This window comes from Centroberyx affinis, unplaced genomic scaffold (assembly GCF_046629955.1).
Source record: "Centroberyx affinis isolate AG114_WGS23_722 - 3 ecotype Tasmania unplaced genomic scaffold, CSIRO-AGI_Caff_v1 ptg007038l_1, whole genome shotgun sequence".
NCBI lineage: Eukaryota > Metazoa > Chordata > Actinopteri > Beryciformes > Berycidae > Centroberyx > Centroberyx affinis.
In genome coordinates this window covers 229,324-253,034 of record NW_027283568.1, presented here as the reverse complement: position 1 = coordinate 253,034, position 23,711 = coordinate 229,324, and the positions used below count along the sequence as shown (strand labels likewise).

The 23,711-nt window shown below is 42.6% G+C and overlaps 1 protein-coding gene across 2 annotated transcripts in view; it reads right to left on the bottom strand.

The window, feature by feature from the left end:
* itgbl1 (integrin, beta-like 1) overlaps window positions 1-20,801 on the bottom strand; it is a 34,779-nt gene extending 13,978 nt beyond the window's left edge. Inside the window, exons 1-7 of one of the 2 annotated variants that reach the window (XM_071513367.1) lie at window positions 20,489-20,801; window positions 17,498-17,696; window positions 9,459-9,605; window positions 8,414-8,536; window positions 5,083-5,223; window positions 2,480-2,620; window positions 1,345-1,491 (exon numbers count right to left, since the gene is read on the bottom strand). In XM_071513367.1, the coding sequence (XP_071369468.1) occupies window positions 1,345-1,491; window positions 2,480-2,620; window positions 5,083-5,223; window positions 8,414-8,536; window positions 9,459-9,605; window positions 17,498-17,696; window positions 20,489-20,575 (985 nt within the window). In that variant the 5' untranslated portion in view covers window positions 20,576-20,801. Of the gene's footprint in view, window positions 1-1,344; window positions 1,492-2,479; window positions 2,621-5,082; window positions 5,224-8,413; window positions 8,537-9,458; window positions 9,606-17,497; window positions 17,701-20,483 lie in introns of both variants that reach the window. The other variant, XM_071513366.1, reaches the window with a different exon arrangement.
* Window positions 20,802-23,711: the final 2,910 nt, after the last annotated feature.

Here is a 23,711-nt window from a genome sequence, read left to right as displayed (position 1 = left end):
ATACAGCACTGTACAGCTGATTGATTAAGGCTGCTGCATCAGTGTAAAATACAGATACAACAGATACTTTAAAATACTCCTGAGAGTGCACTGCAGAGTTACTAGTGGATTTGTCTTATTAACAAATGGCCATACCATATTGTGCAACAATGCAGGTTGCCAGTCAGTTTAAGAAAAACCTTAATGACCATTACATTGTTCTGGTAGTATGGTATCTAACTCAGTGCTGCGTAAAGCCAGAGAGAAATGTTGAGTCACTTGTTGATTGTGGTTCACTAGGGACACCATTAAACATTATGGCATCGATCCGAAGTGTTTTGTACAATGCGATCATCTTTAATCCTGTAAAACAGTCATGAATAAGCCAAAGCCAATGAATGGTCAGTGTGTGATTCTCTCTGATCTGATTAAAACAGATGGTCTAAAGGAGAAGAAACAGTTATGAGCCAGAGTGGAGGACGGGGCGGCCTGTGCAGAGCACATGGGTTTGTCCATGTTCACAGATCACAGAACTTAGGAATGACTGGGAATTGCAATATTACTCAACTCCCACCCTGCACACACAGGACAGATACTGCCTGATGTTCAAGCACAGTAAGGCACACAGACTCTATGGCATATGTTGGTTTTCTAGCCCTAGAATGTGCCTTGCTGTTTGCTTCATACCCATCTGTTCCCCAATAACTTTGTTGTCATCAGTCAACAGACTCAAGGGTATACGTCTCTGACAACGGTGAAAACACAACCTAGGCCTTTCGTTTTGTAAGCACCGGTTTCCAATGTTGCCTCAGTGAGAATCTGATATTAGTATTAGGCCCGACGTTTGGAGGCTCCAGGAAAACAAGCTGCCTGTGTCCAGAAGGGCTGCTAATGAAGCATACAGTGCACTGTAATAAATCTAGACACATCGACCCACAGCTAGTGCTATGGAGAGAGCTGCTTCAGCCCTGGCTCACACTGTTGCTGGCCAGCTATGCTCATTACTCACACACACACGCCCTACACACACACACACACACAAGTATACACAAACACGTACAAGTGCACACATACAAACACACGCTCCAAAACAATCATGCACACACACATACATACACTCTTATGTCCATATGTGCAGACACACTAACATGTCCAGTCCATATGGAGCAGTGAGTTCACTTGGGTTCAGTTGAAGATGTTATCAGGTTTGATCGCTGGGCGCCCTGGTGTGTTTTAGGCCCTCTCTACAATGGATTAAGAGATCTGGAACACGGAAAATGGCCTATATTACGCTGTGAGGTGAGCGCTGAGTACAGGCCTGCTGCGGTAACCATGGCAACAGGAGTGGATGGGAAGGCCAGGTACCTCGTCCGAAGCAGGGCAAATTGGACGTTCCTCGACACTTCTTCAGACTGCTCTCCAGAGACAGGGAGCAGGACAGCGGATGCTCGCACTTCTTCCCTGCCCAGCCCTCCTTGCAGTCACACCTGCCACAGTTACACTGGCCGCGACCTGCCAAGAGGGAGGAGGAAGAGGGGGAGGAAGAGGAGAGGTGAAAAGAAGTGGAGGGTGTGTATGTGAGGGAAAGTCAAACAAGCGGACAGAGAGAGAGAGAGAGAGAGAGAGAGAGAGAGAGAGAGAGAGAGAGAGAGAGAGAGTGTTTTATTGAGTGGAACGAGTACACAGAGCAGGGTGGAGTGTTGGATGGGTGAAGGAGTAAAGAAGGGAGGGGGGTGGGGGTGGTGACAGAGAGGAGCGAGGGAGGCAGTGAAGTAAACAAGAGACAGGACATGCAGTGGCAAGAAGATGAGAGGGGAATTTAGTGTTCTGAGAGCGTTGGCTGAACAGGCTTTAGCTGTCTGGTCACTTCTAAGCTGCTGGATGACCAACATTGATTACACCTGGTCTGGACAGAGAGAAGAGAGAGAGAGAGAGAGACTGACAGGCAGACAGATAGAGAGAGAGAGAGGGAGATTCAAATAGTAAATTTGCACTGTGTGAGTCTGTATTCTCACAAGCAATAATGTAGAGACATACCAAGCAATGCTCCGGAGTACAGTGTCAGGATGTTAAGATAAATTTTCTAGAATAATAATTATTAGCTTTATGAAAAGTAGGCACAGAGGCAACATCCATCATACTTTGTTCATTAGTTCTTTAGAGAAACAGCGAAAAAGGTCATTCCCACCCCTCCCAGAAATTTATTGTGATGTTATACTGAAAGTTAACTTTTATGGCTGTAAAGTTGCACCACAGTATTAGAACCAGATGGGATGTTTTCTTGCTGTTTGCTTAGTGAAAGGGACTGCAGTTACTAAAAAACAGAGGCAGGAGGATTGATATGGCCCTATATACAATTATATTATTATACAATAATATACTACCCAAATCACTTTTAAACATGTTTGATCTTGAAAAGAATGAATCTGTCTGCTTTCACAGAGCCTTTACTGTACATATCGCCATTTCTGTATTTTTTATCCGAAAACAGCAGGCTGACCTGAGCAGTAGTCATCGGTGTAACGGTCGTAGGTTGCGTGGCAGCTCCTCTCATCGCACTCGCAGGTGTCTCCGTGAATATCCCCCCAGTCTCCAGAGGGGTCTACGTCATAGCAGGTACACTCTCCACACACACAGATCCCTAACACACACACACACACACACACGCACACAAGAAGTTAAAACTACATTTCCAAATATCCACATTCTATTCTATCCTCCATTTTTAAGAACTACTTGTTCCACTAGTACAGACCAAACAAATCAACATAGTGTGGATTCAACTGAAAACAAACAGAGCAAAAGCCAACTCATCATCATTGACTTGTGAAAAGTATGGGGAAACCTTGTTCAACAGACAAAAGCCATGGTGCTCTGGCCTGTTGAATTAGGGGATTAGGAGCCGAGTGAGACAGTTAACTGGAGAGAAACATAATCAGGGGGGAGGAGGCAGACATTTTCCTCCAGAGCCCAAACTGCTTGGCAGGAGGAAGACTGAAAATAAGGATGGATGGAAGAACCAGCCCACAAAAAGACAACAGGGGAATTACTCTTCCTTTATATCTATCTATTTTCCCGTGTCTTTCTCTATCTGTCTGTCTGTCTCTCTTTCTCTCTCTCTCGCTTTCTTCTGAGTGTCTTAGCCAGGGCACCAGCGGAGCAGCAGCCAGCGGAAATCCCATTTTCTCTTATCAGCAGTGACAGAGCAGGGGGAGCCCTGGGGGAGCCAGGCCAGCTGGCGAGCCTCTTGGCTGGGGCTGGCGCGCAGCATACCTGGCCCCTGGCCCCTGGCCCCGGGTCCCGTCTCCCTCCCCACCTCGCAACCCTGGAGCCCCGGATTTATAGAGCCATGCTCTTTCATGTCCGCCACAAATGTCACGCCCAGCTCCACCGGAGCAGATTGCAGCAACCTAGTACCAGTTACTGTTCAAAACGTTCTATAAAAAGAGGCTGCCATTGGAGAATACTAGCTTTGCATCCATTGTGTTCTATTTTGTCAGAGGCAAACCCTCGGAATGCTTTTGATCCAGCTGTCATTTTTACCTGATTGTGTCAGGAAAAGCAACCTCTGTCTCCATACAAAACAGGCATTTTTTCCTCTATCTGTGTGCCACGTGAATTGCAACCATATTATCTCTGAAATTGTTTTGATCAAGAAATCTTGCATAGATGCACACATTTAGCCTGGAGCATTATGTGCTTGTTAAAATCTTGACGGTACGCCAATTTGGAGCGTATTATTAGCTGGAGTGAAGACGCTAGGTGAACCTAACAGAGAGTGAGGGGGTTGTCAGTATGCTGAAATGAAAGGGAGTCATCTACTGAGCACTGTCAGTCAAATCACACACATCTCTTAGTGTGAGCAGGAGATGAGGGATAATGCTAGGGCAGACTTAAGGAGAGAGAACACAGGCATTTTAAAGGCTCTTACGTAACACCTCACATCGCTATACAGGATGATGAAATCACATTAACCCCCTTGCTATGTAATCATCCAACTTGTTCCCTCTCCTATTATCATTGAGACTAATCTTCACAGGGCTTTAAAAGAGGGTGAATTCAGAGGAATATGGTTTCATGTCACGTTGTCAATGAAGCTTGACGATAAAGTTCGACCGGAGATGTTCTTGGCTGAAAACCACTGTGAAACTAAGTGGTGAAAACAGAAACATATTGAGCGAACTAATGTGCTTATGTTGATTTTATTATGTTTACAAAGACTTGTGGTGGTATGGATTTTATTTCTAATGGCAGTCTCATTTCCCTTGACTTGTTAGACCTCCGTTGGACCCTACCGTGTCGGCCCTTTTCCATCAGTAAGAGAGGAGTAAAATGGAGTAGTATGAGTACAGTTGACGGTTGTTCACACCGTGACAGCTGTGCACTTGACCACAAATGAGAAATGCAGCTCAGCGACGGGGCTCAGTCCATGTACCACTTAGCCAGCCCTCAGCCAGTCCACGGTAATTAATTTTAGAGAGCTTTTCTAAAACCCCCCGGGATGATTTCAGCTAGGTTAGCGAAGCTTTTTCTCTGACCGCCTGTCTGCCGAGCTCTGATGAGTTTCAGTGGAATTTACACAATGAGAGGATTTTTTTTTTTTTAGCTGTCTATTCTCTGTCTTCTCTCTCTCTCTCTCTCTCTCTCTCTGCTTCTGTCTCTGTCTCTCTGTCTCTGTCTCTCCACTCTGAGAAGCAGTAATAGTTTGGGACGGATGCCAAAGGTGTCTCTTTCTCATCTGTAGCAGTCAGGTGGGGGAAAATAGGCTGAACCGAGGTTCTCTTGTCATGCATACTGCTTTAGGAAAGCCCTCGATCCCCCAGCTGCACGTCTGGAAGGGGAAACACTGACACTAGCAAAGTATCTCAACAATTAAAATGACACAACAGATCTGGGTATTGATGTCACACATGGGCGTTGAGATCACCAATTGGATGGAGTGGTTGGATTACAGAGCACAATGCTGCCTAGATTACAGATTACATATTCATTGTTTTTTCTGTCTCTGTTTCTACCTATGTTTCTACCTATACTGGATAGAAATTTTAGGATACTCCCACCTCTCCCCCCGACCCTCCCTCCCCTCTCTCTCTGGAAGCAGACCTCTGTTGCTGCAGATCTTGCCATCTGGAGACGTGCATCTCCGCTTGCTCTCCCATGGGCTGATGTCACACTGGAATTCACATTTGTCTCCATGCCAACCAGCGGCACAGTAACAGTTTCCACAGTAACACTGGCCATGGCCTGGAAGCAGAACAGAATGCACATTCACAAACAACTAATGAGTTCACCTTGTGTTATTCTTTTACAAATACTTCATTACCTATATTTCTACATGATTCATTTAAATATACATGTTTTAGCACATCGAGAGGAGAGTTTTTACCTGAATGTTAACTGATTAAAAAAAAATGAAACAGCATTAGATTATCAACTATCCAACATAATGTATGCACAACATAATATTTTGTGGTGGCTAGTTGCAACTTTAAGTAAATTCAACTTGGATTTACTTAAAGGTGCTACGCGTAGGATTTTTAAACATCAATATATCATTGTCAAATTAATTGTGGCAGCTTGGCATAATTACCATAAACAAATGAGACCATGGTCGAGGTGATTTGTAGCCTCTTTCTCACACCAGCGGTATTGTTAGTGTTTCTCAAAGTTAAGACCACATTTCTCCTTTTCCTTCCTGCTGCAAAGGGGATGTTGCTGCTTACTCCATTCAGCACCCTCATCCTATTTTGTTCCATAAAGCAATCTGCCTTTGTGCTGTAAAGCAATTCAGCAGATTTCTAGCAAAATCCGACCCAGTGGCACACAATGTAAAATGCAGTGCAAAGGCCAGTAAAGGCTGCCAATATTCTCTGTGATGTTCTTATTTATATTAATTACACTAAAAAAATCAAAATTCAAAATGAATATGGTAATGATTTATTGATGTTAAAATGCTACGCATACAGTAGCACCTTTAAGGGAATACCACTAAAGTTTCTCTCAGGGTTTTCCTATGGCACAAGACAGCTGCCATAGGTATTTCAAAATATATAACCAGAAAACTGAGAAACAAATCTGAAAAGGCTGAAAACAAAGCTGAAATTCAGGAGTATTCTGCCTCATTCTTCTAGTTGGCATTACTTTTTGCAGAGTATTATTTAGTTAAGAACTTTGCTTGAATCAAACGCTCATGTGACATGTTTTCCATATAAATAAATAACCACAGTCAACCTTTCAAAATCCCAATTCCACTGAATTTAATTATGGTTATTAGAGTCCCACTCTGACTGCTTTGAATTCTTGGACAAATTCTAATGACTTTGTTCGTCACAAAGGCCTAATAGGCAGAGGCCATAATGTGTTTTTCAAAATGAAATTACTGAATGGCTAATTAACATTGACAAGCAGGCACTGGCAAACCTGGGGGAACACAGGGATGAGTAGCTAACACCATGAAGTGCTGCGGAGACGACAGGTCAATCTACAATTAACTTCCAATTAACCTTTATAAAACATGTGCGGCCTAAGTGTTTTTCTTATTATGAGAACTTGTTTCAAATTGTGTAAAGGGCATCATCATGTCCCGATTTAGACCTGCTGATGATGGCTGAATGCAGTGGCGTGGCCAGGGTCTTTCTTTTATATTTTGAGATTAGCTCCGAATATTTTTGATCAGTTACTATGTAGTCCTAAGTGAAGTTTTACATTGTTCAAGATTTCTGTCGCCTCTCACCATCCACGCTCCATTGTGAGCCTGTCTACAGAGATCTGCCTGCACAGAGTGCGGGGTAAATTCGAGTCAGTAGTCAGAGCGGGCCGGTTATTTTATGTGAGCCAGCTTTGAAGCCCGGCTTTGGGTGCATTGAGGTAATGCCGGGACACAAATCGAACTCACCTGTCGCTGCTTGCTATGTGTGTCTGTTTGGTAGGGGGCTCTGCCAATCTGTCATCGTGTAGTTTGTGTCGAACTAAAGCAATAGGCTACGCTATGGATGATTTTAATCGGTCCTAGTCTAGGTCAGAGAAGGCAAGGTGGGCTACAGCCAGGAAACACAATGTCAGGAAAAGACAAGACAGATTATATGGATCTTCTTCACGTTTTCAAAAGAGGAAGAAAGGTAAGATATGTTATAGGTTAGTTTAATCAAGTGATTGATTATCCATATCTGGAAAGACAGCAAAAATCAGGCAGCTGTGTGGTGGAGAGTTGACTAACAGGCGGCCAGATGGACACTGGAGTGTTAGCTTGGACTGACACTTGATAGCTTCATGGTTAGATGCCTACAAGCCACAGCAGTTTTTTTTTTTAGCTCAAAATCTTCAATATAATATTGGATCACTGTAAACAAAATGTTACTATTTCTCTCCAGTCAGCTGGTTAGTCAGTTAGTTACTGAATCCTCCCATTCAGGTCTACTTATGTGGGCTGCTGAACATTAAATGCAAAAACGAATTCTCTTCACATGAAACATCTATATTATTTTCAACTTAAGACATTGTTTCCATTAAACGTGAGAAAATGTTTAAAAATGTAATTTTTAATTTGTGCCTCTATATATTTTACTATGCTGGTAGACTCCTCCAGCCATTCAGAATGGATTAGGCTGTTCATGGTGATCTTTGATGTGGCATTGAAAATATCAGCTTCCTAACAGAAGGACATCACAGGTTAAATAATTTACTTCTTAAAATGAGTTATGCTTAAAGTTAAGTTTCCATACGTAACAAACAAACCAAAGTAGCTCACTATTTGGTTGTAGTAATATAGTGATATAGGTAGTGAAATATATAGAAATATAACTTTTGATTAAATATATATATAGAGGATGTCCCCGGACCCTGGCTGAATATGGAAAATCATGTTCGCGTTAACTTGAACCTAGAAAAAACATTGCTTACAATTACATGGTATAGTGAGTGTGGGTTAGAAACAGGAAGATACTAAACTGGTGTCAACAGTACTAACAGCACCTAACTAGCTATGACTTTCCTGATACAGGTCTTAAACTCTTTTTTTTTTTTTTTTTGCACTTGCTTTGCACTTATGCACTGCTGCACTTCTTTTAAAATGTTGCATTTCACTTGATTTTATGCATTCTATGTACTCTATTTCTTAACTTTATTTGTATTATTACTCAGTGGGTTTTATTTTCCATCTTATGTTATGCTCATTCTATGTCTATTTTCATGCATGTAATTTCTTTGTTGTAAAGCACTTTGAGCTGCATTTCTTGTATGAAAGGTGCTATACAAATAAAGTTTATTATTATCATTATTATTATTATTACTAACACAAGGCAGAAAAGCAATAGCTTTCTGTAAACCAAGACAGAGTGAAAAGGATAGACAGTCCTTAAATAACCATATGTTAAACTAAGGTGTCTGTCCTGTTTTGGGAGAGAGCAAGTGGGTGAGACGGGGCTTCGGGGCGTACCTCCACACACCTCTCCGGTGTCCTCGTCCAGACACTCGCTGTCGTCACACTCACAGAAGCGTCCCGTCACCAGGCCCCTGTCGTCCGGGTTCTTACACATGCAGCTGCCGCAGTGGCAGGTGCCTATCGAAGGTATCAGACTCAGCCGCAGTTCAAGCGTATTTTGTTTGGAGAGGTCAAGTTTGTGTGCCTGTGTGGATGTGTGTGTGTGTGTGTGTGTGTGTGTGTATGTCTATGTGTGTGTGTGTCTATGTGTGTATGTGTTGATGTGATGCATTTTAAGGCCAAGAACCCAGCTGGTTTGCAGATGTGCATTGGAGACAACGTCTGTGCATCAGTGTGATAGCCAGCGGGTCTAGGCTGGTGTCTGAGGAGTGGTGGTGGAGGTGTGTGTGTGTGTGTGTGTGTGTGTGTGTGTGTGTGTGTGTGTGTGTGTGTGTGTGCTGGGGCATTGCGAATGACATGCTTTCGGTACAGAAGGCTAAACGACTACATGCTGTGAATAAATTTGCATTCATACACGCTCAAACAGGCCACATACTGTATATGCACTTACAGAAACAACAAACACACGCACACATACACACACACACACACACACACACACACACAAACCCATAAATTTATCCTTCATTTAGCTGCAGGCAGGACAGCACAGTGCTGAGGTTACGTCCAGGTGGGTATGGGGCTGTCAGTGTATGGAAAACGACTCTAACCCAGACGTCACCTCATCCTCATGGTGTGTGTCTTCAATCTGCCACTGCCTAACCACATGTCCACAGAGATAAATACACAACTGGGACTGGTGACACACTGTGTACATCAAAAAGGCTCTGGCTAGTGAGATTTAAGACTGAACTGAATTGTCAATACTTACAGTATTGTTAACTCAAAACGTCAATCTTCCCACTGACGCTCATTCATGCATGAATTTATTAATGTACCTGTGCTTTTATACTAGTAGATATGTGTAGGAGACAAAGACGTCACAATTATCTTATGTGTATGTAAGTGTGTGTGTGTGTGTGTGTGTGTGTGTGTGTACCTCTGTTGGAGCAGACCACCCCCTGTGGGTTTCTGCAGAGCTCTTTGCTCTTCTTGCCGGACAGGTTGCACTCCTCCTGGAACTGACAGGTGTCTCCAAACCAGTCGTCATCACACTCACACTTCCCACAGTCACAGTAGCCGCGGTCTACAGAGAACACACAACAGACCACATGCTGTTTGTCAGTGATGAGAAGCACACTCATACTGCACTGTATAGTAATAGCCAGTAGTTCAAACCGTGCTCCATGAGCATTATGTTACATATCGTTATGATGATATGGCAATGATATGGCATCACACTACCTAAAGAACAGTAAAGTAACTTTGGGTTATAGTGTTCAGTTGCCTCTTGACTCCTAATTATTGTAACAAACACATTATACCCCCAAGTGATTCTGTTTTGGGGGATTTGAAACACACTGTATCCATTGAAACGTTTTATTTCTTTCCACATCTCAAAAAAATGTGTGAGGGGAAGCTATAGCATAATCTGACACATCTCCAGTGTCAATGTGAAGGTAGGCCTACAGTATATAAGAGCTTGTGTTATAGTTGAAATAAGACCAGAGTAATAGGCCCCACTGTCTTTGACACCATTACTCAGATGATTGATTGACAACAGGGGTTCTAATCAAAAGAATTTCTCTCTCTCACTCTGTCTTGTCACTCTCTCTTTCTCTCTCTCTCTCTCTCACACGTGTGTAAAGACACATACACACGCACACACACACACATGCACACAACCAAGGTAATTTCTATTTTCTATTTTTCCCCTTTATATTTTAAGACACTGCCTTATTAGGGAAACTTGGTGAATACATGCATTTTTTGCCACATGATTTCAGGGTGATATACAGTATATCTTCCTCATCAAACACTGAGAGGATTATCCTCTTCAGTATTCAGCGGGCATGTGCAGGTGCTTTGGCTTGACTTTTTCTCATCATTCTGATGGTGAAAGTGAGCAATATGAAATACGGGGGAAATCTTATGATGCAAATGAAGGCTGTTGACAAGTTATTATAAATGTTGGCGCCATTGCATTTAGCAGCAGGGGACCTTGTGTGTCACACTCAATCATTCTCCTGACTCGTTCATCATGTAAATGTGATGTCCTCTTCAAGGGCTATCCATCAGTCCTTAACAATAGGCCAGGTCCCCTCTCGCTCCTCATTATCGATACGTCTCAGCAGAAACTCAGGAACAGGTTGAAGGAAAAGTGGAGTATGGAAGGTAGTGTGCTTCAGTGAAAGCTGCACCACAGAGACAATGCAATTTTGAGGCATATAAACTGATTAAAACACAACAGAACTCAAACCATTATATTGTTGCTACAGTATGTCATATAAACTGTAAAATATGGTGAGCCTGTGAATAGACTGTGCTGTGTTGGTGTCTGGACAATGCAATCAACAATACAAATCCTACTATGCCAGCACATCTGCACTGGGATGCTCTGGATCTCTATATCTGTAGAAATATAAAGTGATTTAAACAAATAAAACAAAACTCTAAAAATTCTATATTATTGCTATGTTGCCATATAAGCTGGAAAAATCATGTGTTGCTGTAGTCTGCTGCTAGCTGCCTGCTTTACAACTGTATTCTCATCCACACTTGCCTCTCCGGGTGTTGAGGCTGTCATCAAAGCTGTCGGCACATTAGAGTGTAAACACAACCTCAGAAATATGGCTTCTATTTGAATAACCTTCAACAGTCATGCACATCAAAAACAAGGTTGTGGGTTCCAGTTAACGGTGATACTAGAATCATATTGGGGGGGTACAGAGAAAAAACTGTCTAGATAGCCACGGTACATTTGTTATTGTTGCTATGTGGTTATTGTTTGGCTTTTCAATACAGACTGGGTGCAGACTCATGGACATACAGTATACTGAATAAGAAGAAAAATGTTGCTCAAATAAAAGTGTGAGAGTGGACATTCTGTTTCTGATTTATTATTTAGTTTTACCCAGACGGGAGGTAGCATACAATAGACCTAAATCATGAATCTGATTTCTTAACTCTCCCCAATTTAATTCAACAGGATATTACGAAGTCACTGCCACCCACCGGCCCCCCATTAATCTCAGCTTGACAATCACTCTGACATATAAATTGGCTCCTCTTTATCTGCGAGGCGAAAGTTTATGTGTGTGGGAAGCTGCCTGTCTGTCCACAGTTTATCTACCCTGGTGCTTCCTGAGCAGTAATTCTCTGCGGCCCGGGGGTGTCTGGGCCCTTCCTACGCCACTGTGACGGACACGCGCTCCCAGCCAATCGGGTGCCGGCCAGCGCCCGGATACATCCAATGGGGGGTCAGTGAGAGGGCGCATCAGTGCCAGCAGCTATGGCAGTAATAATAGGTGATGTAGCGTTACCATGATAAACTGTTGATGAGAAGAGGATGGTGACTCATACAGCTGGCTAATTTCTGGTTTAGAATGGAAGTCACAGCTCCTCCTGCTCGATGATAAACAGAGTATATATCATTGGGAGGGAGATAAACAAGGAAATAGGTTTGTAGGGAATATAATAATAATGAAGCAATCTTGAGTGATTACTTGTTAAATGAATTCTGATTAAGTGGACCAACATGAGACATGCCCTCCGTTATTGCATATTCCGCTATTCCTTCCGCTCATCAAAAGTAATTTTCCCTCACTGAATAAAAAACACATTACATTACTTACATTTGAGGCAATCTCCTGACCATTCTGAGATTTCATAGCAGTTTCAATCATAATCGCAGCGATAATGCAAGACATACTGTATATACCGCCTGTTTGCAAATTTCAGAAATAAAAGCCATCTGAGATTGTCTCTGTGCTCATTTATTACTTGCACCTGATGTTTCCTACCCAAATGACATTTCCCCACTCACTTTGTTTAGATCATGTTCTCCATATAACATGATACTCATTTCAGTGAGTAATTATTCCCTCCTTGCTTGCCTCTCCCTGTGGGTTGTGGAGCGTGAAACGACAGCACGTCAGCTCATGTTCGGTGGAAGAGAGCTAGGCGACACCTGTCTCAGGTAATAACTCATTCTCTGTGTGCACTGCCCCCAGAATGGGGGAGTCCTGCTTTCATCCTTCCGGGTTTGCACTCTAAACATTTAAAATTCTCTGCCTAGGCGTTCAATCGTGGACTAGGGTGACTCCATCTTGACCTTGGTAACACCTCTGAGGAAGATACATTTTTCCACTCCAATCCAGGCATGCTCATAGCAATGTAAAAACACTTGTTCCTACAGCACGAAGGCTTCAGGAGCTGTAATGGGCCCCAATCAAAAAATCCCTTTGATTGGTAGACTTGGACAGACTTGAGTGGCTTTTTCTCCTTGCAGCCCACACTGGAATCATTAGGTGACTCACCACATAGGCATATTGCCCAGCAAAGCTCAGAACATCTGAGTTATAGCACATCAAAACATGTACTAAGAAAAAAAGAAAAAGAAAACTACAGAAATGAACAGCTTAATGGGCTGTAATGGCTTGAGGATTGTATTCTACTGTGTGTCCATATTCTCTCCCACTGTGAAATCAACAGATTTGAGAGGCAATGGTGATGCTGTGGATGTCAATCACTCAAATGGAAAGAGAAATTTGCTAAAAAAAAAAAAAGAGAAGGAAAATGTCAGTAATTATGTATTCAATCAATGATTCTGTACCACATAGTCGGTGCCATTAGTGAAATTTGCAGGCTGGTCCTCCCATGGCTAGCTGATATCAGCTCTCTTATAATATGTTCACATGGGAAGCACCGACACAGGCTTATGTAATATTGACAGAAAGTGCATCAGGGAGATTTTGGTTCGGAACTGGCCAAACTGACTTCCTATGTGCTGCTGACATAACACCCCCTGGGGTGGGATCTCCTCTGGTTCTGGCAGGGGGCACAGAGGCTGGGGGCTGAGCCAGGAAAAGAACAGAGGCTCTGAAAACCCATAGCCTGGGAGAGAGACAGAACGAGAGAGAGATAGAGAGAGAGAGAGGGAGGGGGAGGGGGAGATGGAGAGAGAGAGAGAGTGAGAGAGAGAGAGAGAGAAATGTGCCCTGCCCTGATAAAACTCCAAAACAGCCATCCATCTGGAGGGAAGGGTTTTCTCTCCCAGTCTTGCGCCTCCCCATTTCAACTGCTCCTCTGAGACAGAGTGAGAAGGACACGGATATGATAAAGTCCGCCCAGATCATAAAGTTACAGATTGTTCTGGACTGCAGACATACTTGGCTTTCAGCCTCAAAACACATCAGCAGCTGGGGTGATGGTAGCTGTTACCAGAGAGGCAGAGAAGAGAGACGTTGACCTGCTTGATCAAACATTTTGTGAGCAATAAGTGTCACTCCACAACGAATCCTTGATAAAAACCTCAAATAAATGAGTCATTATATCCCAATGAAGATTGAACTCCAAGATGATTGCTCGCTAAGGGGTTCGGCTCTAATGCTACTCAATATTGTAACAGTAATGGCTGACAAGTTGATTATACAGATTTGTTTCAATGGGACCGTGCTAGCCTGCAGTGCCTTGGGCCACCCTTGGTGTTTCTGACAATGGAAAAAGACCATAAATTGCAGATGAGAACCAGCCGACAGCCTGAACACACACCAGAGGGAAACACTCTGCTCAGCACAGAGAGAGAGAGAAAGAGAGAGAGAGAGAGAGAGAGAGAGAAAGGGAAAGAGGAATTTCACGTGGCTCATCAATGAGGGAAAAAAAGAAGGAATACTGTGAAAGGGAGGATGGAAACACTGCCACGTTGAGCCTCATCTCTGGAAATAGGGGAGGTATTACAGAAATTACATAAATACAAAATAGCCTCAACCACTTGATTTCAACAATCCTTCAAACACTGCAAAACAATGTTAAATGTTCTGCTTGGAAGCTACAAAAGCATTAGTCTGAGGTTATGTTTCCAGTGTGGGCCATGTGTCAAAAAGAGACATGGGAGACGGAGCAGGGAAGAAACACACACAGTGCCCAGTCAAAAACAAACCGGGGAGTGAAATGACAGGTAGGTTTTGTACAGCTGGTGAACAGATGTTACTTCAGGTCATCATCCCAGCGCTCTGCCACAATATGTGACACGCCAGAGAGAGAGAGAAACAGAGTGACAGTGTCAGTGTTTTATGAATCCCTTTTCTACAAAATCAGAAGTATTCTCTCCCATTTATAATACTTAAGGAGCACACAACACACACATGCACGCACACACACACACACACACACACACACACACACACACACACCTAAAACTTTCATGCAGCGACTGCAAAGAATTACTGAGCTCCAAAGCTATTGTCTATAGAGTGTTTAGAGAAGCCAGGGTGGATCTATTGGATCCATATTATTGAGGATGGGAAGTTTCTCTTACAGCAACAAAATAGCTCTGCTTACTATCACAGACTCATGAAAACTCATTTTGTGGTATTAAGGCTAATTTAGTTACATTTGGATGCATGCACAGGATCACAAAAAAAACATGAAAGACATAAATTGTTCAACTGGAGAGCAAACTGACACTGGAAAAGAGCACATAGGGAACAAAATGCCAAGGAGGCATATTCCTCCTCTGCTTAATGGTTATTCCCCTGGAGAACAGGGACATTTGAGCATATAAGCTATTGCAGGGATGGCTTGATCCTCCGAGAGCTAAACAGAGTGAAAAGCACATTTAAATGGTCCTTTTTGCAGGAACTCAGACGGAATTATTTAGCCCGAGGCTTTCAGGCGGAATTAGGATCTCTTCAATTTGACGGAAGACAAACACCTTGGCACTGAGGAATCCTCAAACTCTCAGTGAACCATTACCTTTGCTCTCGCCTCTTTGTAAAATAAGATTAGCACAAAGCGAGGCATATCTCTCCATTTGCACAGGAGGTAGAGAGAGGAGAGAGAAAGACACAGGACGGGATCATGGATTGGTGATCTCCAATTAGGAGGAATGTTAAGCTGCCAGCACAAGTGAATCTCTCTGCCTATTTCCATATTCATTTCCCTGTTACAACATGGGTTATAAAATATATTGCGCGTCAGACTCTCAGAACAAATTAAAATCATCCCCGGCTTCTTCATCCAGTTTGACTTGTTGCTATGATTGCGTTGAGGTGAAGTAGCCCCTTTTTCCCCTGAATGGCGTCCAGGGTAAAAAGAACATCTCAATGCCAGGCGAGCTAATGTATTTGGAAAAGAAAACACACAGTTTACCCCTAAGGAGAAAAATCCATGGGATCTTATCAGTGGGCAGTTGTGAGAGGCAGAGATAAGGGAGCCATGGGGAGAGAAATTGGCTGGCGATCGCAGACGGCGGGGCACGCTTGCTGCATGGGCCATCGAGCAGGGAGGTCGGTTTATCCTTTCAATATGCTTTGAATATAATCGCTGAGTGTATACGTACGCGGGTGTATGGCTGTGTGAGTATGTGGGTGGCTGTGGGTATTTGTGCGTGCGTGTGTGTGCAAGGGTGAGCCTACGAGAGTGAGCCTGATCCTGTGTGTGCGTGTGTGTGTGTGTGTGTGTGTGTGTGTCTGGGTGTGAAAACCCATCCCTCTCCTGATGCATCGAGGTTCCATTTGCAGTGTGTGTACCAGTGAGTGAAACCCCATTATCAGGCTGAAGCAGGGCCTTCTCTCTCCAGACCGCTGAACCATAATGAGCTCCTCACAGCAGCCAACTTGTCTGCCCAAATAAATCACTCTCCCCCTCACATGTGCACACACACACACACACACACATACACACACGCGCACACACATGCACATGTATCTCCATTAGACCTGTTTGACACTCACAGCCCAGTGACTACAGCGGAGATTGAACAAAAAGGGAGATGATTCTTTTCTCTTTCGACAACATACATGCATCAGCATCTCTCTGCTCTTTCCAGAGTCAGTATCCTGCCTGGTAAAAACAGTTTGCAATCATCCATCTTTAGATTTGGTTGTACTCATCTTAATGACAGAGACTCAGTATTTTTCCCTGTTGATGACAAGACAGTATCACACCTGTTGGTGTCCAGCAGGCTCAACAGCAAAGGCTCACAGTCCTTCTAAAGATGAGAAATAACTCAACAAACCCAGTTCCTTACTATCTCCATATAAACTGCCTATTGTTCTTGTATGTGGCTCTATTTTCTGTGAATTCTGGCGTTATTTTATTATGCTTGAGGCCGACCGAATGACAGCAGCGGTTCAAGGGACAACACTGTCAATAGTGGAGAGCATCTCAGGGGGCAGCTTGTTTCTGAGAGCGCTGTGCAGTCAACCTCATAGCCTCTTTATGGATTGGTGAGGATGCACATCTCTCTGAGAACAACTCGTAAAATGTCAGCCAACTGGCCAAGTTCAAAGCCGTGCCTCCCAACAAAAGCTAATGCCTTGATGACGTACGTGAACAACCAGCTGTCTATTACCAATGGAATCCTTTGAAGTGCCGCCTGGGTGACGTGGGCTCCAGAAGACACAATACCGCACCCCACCGATCCGCCAGTAACATAAAAAAAAGGAATACCGGTGAGACCAAAATACTCAACACTTTGAAAAGCACCTGTTTGTTCTCTGTGAAATCCACTCAGTGTCTGTGAAATTCATGAGGTACCTCTTATGAATGGAACAAATAAGTGGAATATTAAACGCCTAAACAAAAGCTAGTAGGTTTTTGGATGCATGACGCCATGACGCACTCTATTCTTCCCCACACCTGGCTGAGACAGCAGCTGATATCAGCATCAGCTGGAGAGTCCGTCGGCCAAGCCTCTCCGGTCCAAGCTCAGTGTGGAGATCTGCTACATCACTTATTGACACTAACAACCACACCATATGATACCCAGTTGGGTTGAAACGTGTGGAGCCATGTGCCTGCACACATATAACTGCAGAGTCACATGACTGGCATTTTTGTTGGACAGTCAGATTTTGTTTTTACAATATGCCACTAAAAAGAGAGCGCTGGAACGTGCCTGGACTAGAGTACACAGCCCTACAGTAACACCACAACATCTGGTGGTGTTATGTGTCAGTATATCATTGTACGCACCATTGCAGGTTTTCCCATTATGTGTAGCGCAGACCCAGTCGTGGCACTCGCAGCGCGGCCCGTAGAACTTCCCAGGGTCTGTGGCCTGGCAGATGCAGACGCCGCAGTCGCACTCGCCCCTCCCACTGCAGATCTTGCCATCGGGCGTGCGGCAGCGGCGCAGGGACGACTCCGCCGACAGCTTACACACGCCACCCGCCTGGCTGGGAAAAAGAGACAAGGGTCAGTCATTATGCAGCCTTGGAAACCCCTGTGGTCAAGGGTCAAGTGCACCGCCACCTGTGTCTGTTTGAATTTTAAAAGCAAGTGATTTAGCTCAGTTCACATGGGATTTTGCAAGGCATCTGTATTGTAGTTTGTTGTTTATTTCAGCTGCAAGATATGAACCGTTTTAGGTGAAGAGAGGACATTTGCTAAATAATGAATAATGTAGGCTGCAGAGACAAACAAAGAATAAATTAAGATTATTCTTAGAAATAAGCCTGGTCACGTTGAGTAATAATTTTAGCCACACAGAACAAAGACAAAAACAGTAAGCGTACAAAAGTCTCATCTCATCAAAAAGGAGCTGGTCTATGTGCATGCATGGCAACTTTAGCTTCCCCATGAAAATACACAGTTGGGAATCCCTTATGTACCCTGTTCTCCCAGTCTTTATTTTTATTTCCTGTGTAAATTCCTCTCATAGAGCCTAGGTGCAAGGTGATGGGGACGTTAAGTTTCACTGCTGTAATTATTACCAGACTTTCTTCCTGTTCCCCCTCTATCTGTCTTCTTCCTCTCTCATCTATCCTCCCTCACTTTATCATGGTCTGTAAAGCTTTTTTGTGACTCCGAAAAGTTCGGCTGTAGAGGAGAATGTCAGACATTTATGAATTCTCTCACAGTATAGGTAATTTCTCTCACCATTCATTCACATACTATTTTGAGCATGGAGTAAGCTCTAATTTCAGCCTCCCTTCCATAATGGATAACCCAATTTGTTGGTATTTCACTGCAAAACCGTGAAGAAGGAAAAGAGTCTTTAGATGGAGAAAAGTAAGCAGTCACATCAACCTTCAGGTTGAGAGAAGAAGGTAGAAAAATAATAACAGTAAATCATATTGTCATAAAGCGCCTGAACACACAAATTCCTGCTCATGTTCTGCTTCATAAAGTAGAAAGTCATAAAGTCTTTTCCCTATAAGGGCTTTTCTTTGAAGTTATCCTTGATCAAGTATATAAGAACTGCTCACTTGTACACAACACAGTAGAAAATGTTCAAGTGAAGGGAATCTGGTGAGGATTTGCATCGCTCTTAAGTTCAGTAGCTGGTTGTGGGGAAAAAAAGGAAAACCTCAGGACCTGTTAGAGCACAGCCAGGTGAAATGCCATGTTCTGTGTGGGTCTGCATCAAGAAAAACAAAAGGCTTAGGGTCACAACAAAACGGAGTATAAGGCATCATGGTAATAAATCAAACAGCACACAATCAACTGCACCTTTCTTTGAACACACCCCAGCAGCTGTTGCTGAGCTTTGTTTTTACTCCAAGGGCTCTCTCAGTGAGATTTGTTTCATTTGGTCGCTTTCTGACATTCCTTTCTATTCCTGCCCTCTCCTGCTACAGGCCGGCTTTCCTGTTTGGGAATACTAGACACATTTCAAAGAATCCAAACGAAGTGTTCCTGTCACTCCCAATAAGATAAAATCAGTATGTGCTCCGCGCTTCTTGGGGAGTTCAATCAAGAAACTGTGTGTTTCACACTCAATATTTTTCACACTGTCAAATTGTTTTGATGACATAATTAGTACACAAACAAGGTAGAAATTGTTTGGATCTATATCTGGAAACACGGAGGAAAACACTGTAATCACCTGGCTTCTCAGAAGCTGCTTTTAATGGCACAACATGTGTGGGTTTGCCATTATTGTCCAATAAACACTAGATTGGAAGGCAAACACACACAATATAGCCACTCCACAGGCACGGTGCACGTGCTTTGAGTAAACACCCCCTCTGCAGCTGAGTCAAGCTGCATCATATGGCAACATTTACAGTCCTGCAGGCTCATGGCTGCACTGTAAAGGCCAAGGCAAAGACAGATGGAGCTTTCGCATTCATATTCTAACCAACTCCAGCTATTGACTTCTCAGTTAGAAATACTATTCTTCCTATTTTCACACTCCATTCTGATCAAGCCTCTATACATTTGCAAAACTACACAGAGGGTTTAGAGCACAAGGGGCGTAAGTGACAATGGTCTAATTTTATAGCAGAGCAAAAACAAAACTTTAAATGGCTGCATCTTTTTTAATTTGAAACATAACATTGGAACAATTCATGCTTTCACAGAGTAAGATTCAGAAAACTGATATTTTACAAAAAGCTATTAAGTGCAGTTACACCCTTTTTGCAGCAAATTGAATCTTTATATATTGGACACTTGAGTTTTTTGGATTTCCCCCTTTATTTTAACTTTGTTACAAATGTGTTCATTTGACCATCAGATAGAGCTCAGCAAAGGATTTCCAAGCATGTATAACACTCATTTTCAGCCAAAATGTCACTTCTGCCCCAATTGCTCCAAACCCTCGACCTTAACGATGCTCTCATAACATCTTGTGGATATGGAACAATAATCCCAACAATATACTCAACACTGTATTACAGACAATAGAAGTTCTTGTCAGCTGTGTGGTGTCCAAATGGCAATAGATGAATATCTAATTTTAAAAACATGCTACATACCATGTGGCATTAATGGAAATGGAAAAGCAAATCTTTCGCCCTATGACTTGGCATGCAGTATTATGACAGCTGGCAGGTAAATCAGCATGAAGAAACTGCACGACAAAGTGCAAACTATACGCACTCCGACGTTTTCCCACATTTTACTCTGCAAAAGTTTTCTTTGTCAGCAAAACTCTGCACCACTCTCTTCCCTCTCACTCTCTGAACTACCCCAAAATAAACAAGAAAAAACACAAAGCTATGTGGAAACTCACCTCACCGATTGTAACAAAGTGTCCTCGACAGTAGAGAGTAGAATCAGAAACAATGGTGCTAACATGGACTGTACCAAAGCCTCAGTGTGCATGTTTAAATCCCACAGAAACCTGAAGTAAAGTAGCTTGAAGGAATTTCTCAATTTTTTTTCTCTCTCTAAAATGGACAGGGAGAGAGAGTGAGAGGGAAAGAAAAGGAGAGAAGGAGAGAAGGAGGGAAAGAGCAGCGGGCTGGCCTGAACTGGCTCAAACCCTTCAGAGGCCAACAGTCCTCTCCATACAAGTGCCTTTGATTAGTCTTGACTCTCAGACAGAGTCCTGGGCAGGAGCTGAGAGGGGAAAACTGCCAAAAAACAAAAAGTTTAGTCACCAGTTGGAGACGTAATTAGAAGCAGACTGTTCTTTATTTTTCAAATTTCACTTCTTCATCCTTCTTTCTCTTCTGTGGTTACTTTTAATGTTGTTAATGATAAATGAGAGCAAAGCTTGTCCCACCCCTCCCTCTAATCTGTGACGTCACACCAATGTGCAACAGGGAATGAGCTGTGCACAAGATGATATTCTGATTTATTCTGACTGAGAGCGGACAGAACTAGCATAATTCAAAGCATATTTGGATGTAAAAGTTCAGACTATGTTTCAGTAAGTCCACAAAGACAGTCTCCCATTCGCTGACAGACAGGACAATCCAACACAGCCTGCAGACTTTTGTGATGTGTGCCATGTTTGGCAGTGGAAACCAGCTGGCTTGTAAAATTGAAGATAATTGGCAATGGAGGAACTTCAGGTGCAGGCATGATGTCTTGGCTCTCCACTTAAGTTTTGGGAGAGAGTTGTTCCTGTCCATAAATAAAAAATGATTGGACTGTCTATCATGGCTATTATAGTAATTCATATAAATGAATTACTGAGTGGTATTTCCATTTTAATAAATTACAATTATTATATTGTTTGTATGCCAATGGAAAAGCACTTCCCATTGCCACTAGTTTAATAATGTAAGCAAAGACACAGAGCATAATGTTCATTGAAGGATTGACATAGATTTCCCCTGCACTGTGGCTCAATACAACGCACAGGGTGAATATTACAAGTGTTGGGAGGAGAACTGTCAAACTGGCCACTTAAGGTTTACCATCTTTCTCTTGAGATTTATACTTGTAGTATCAACCTAATATGATTATTGAGTAGCCTAATACATGACACTAAAAAGAGATTATGTAGGTGTGATGTCATATCAGGTAGATGGAAAGAATCAATCAAAAGTAGAAAGACAGACCATTCTGAGCTAAATAATGCCAAGATTGTAAAAAGGGAAAGAAAAGTTATATATTTTGATGTGGGGTCTGATGCTGAAAAGTGAGGTTTATGTAACTATCATTTAACTTATGGAGGCAATTTTTGTCCAGTACCTACTGAGATGGTGTGTTATTAGTAAACTGGAACACTTGAAGTCATGTACTGGGAAAAATAAGCTACTCTCACATGTTTTATTCAATAAATACTATTCCATGATGGATTCAAATGACCAAGACCATAGTATTCAATGTAAATTTACAAGTAATCTAAATATAATGATGCTAGCATTATGCATATAGGTTGATAGGAATAAACTAAAATAAAGTGAGACCACCATTATCATGCCACAATGTGTACATTTTAAATCATCAGTCTCAGGGCAAATAACTTGCTATTGCTAAATGACAAATGGCTTTCTTTAAATTAAAGTTTGTCATTGAGCACTACTGCTTCTTATTGCTTGCAAACGTGTGGATTTGATTCTGATCTGGAAACTCTGATTATTTAATACTTAGTATGTGTTTGGGAAAGACAAGTGCCCAGACTTTTTCTACTCTGGTAATGTTCACTCTGTTTATACAAGCCCAGGCCAAAGGTAGGAAAACTTAGACTAGTTTTGATAAAACAACCAGGATGAGTAAACACAGCAGGCTAAAATGGAAATCGCACCTTTCACCGTACAGGAACTCTGCACTGCTCTGAACTGACCTGACAGCACTGCACTTACCTCAATAATGTATAAGGCCTCTATTCAATGGCATGCACAATAAGTTTACTCTCTATTTTGCTTTTTTCTCTTTCTGAGCTGTAGCAAACTAACTATCACAGTTGGATAATGTAGATAACTAAAGAACAGTCAGGGATGTAGTGGAGAAGAAACACCTACAGTAAAAAAGATTACCCACCTCATTTAAGGAATAGAGTTTATCCTATACCTTTTTAAGCAGACATGAATCTCTATGATGTGAATTCAAACTATATCATAGTTAGTAGCATCAAACTGATATGCTATATGAGGACAGGGTCTTTTAAGAGAACAAGACATAAAGATGGCATAAAATAATAATAATAATAATAATAATAATAATTATTATATATTATATATATATACACACACACACACACACACACACACACACACACACACACACACACACACACAGATATTATTTATATACTGTATATACATATAATGTAAAAATATAAAAAAAATATAGGTGATTTTATTTAAAAGTTCAACATTTTTACCGTCACTGGTTACAACCCTAAACATCTGGGCCAAATTAAAGAGTTTGGGAGACTGTTGATACCTGATGCAGCAGCGTGAGACCTTCCACTGTTACTATGGGGACGGCTGCGCGCCTCCGCTGCATCCGCTGGTGCTGCTGCTGTGATTGCAGCCTGCGCGCTCCCGCACTCTCCCACGATCACAACACACCGGAAAACAGCTGATGTCATGGACAGGACGACACACAGCCGATAAGGGAAAATACACATCGCGTAAGTGATTCATATGTTTCTACATCGCATCCTGCGCTTACCGGGCATTGAACTGGACAGAATGTTAATGTGTTAAGGATGCGCCAGACGCTTGCTTCTGCGCGCTTGCTAGTGTGTTGTCCAGGAAGTAGAGAGATCCTCACGCGCCGGGCTTCTGAGTAGGCCTTGATCAAATATTATCGTATATTTTCGTCTCGGTTTGGTTGCACTATCCCAGCGCGTGGCTGCCAAACGTCATATTAGCTTCGTTTAGAGCCACGCTTGCCCTTATTGTCGTAAACGGGCTGTGTTTTTGCTCGTTTCTGCTCCATGTAGCACCTTAGCTCCCATCCGTTTCCATAGTAACCTTGGCTCCGTCGATGTCATTCGTCCAGTTTCCAATCTCAATATGGGCATGCATTTCCTGATTGAGATCTGGATGTGTCAGTG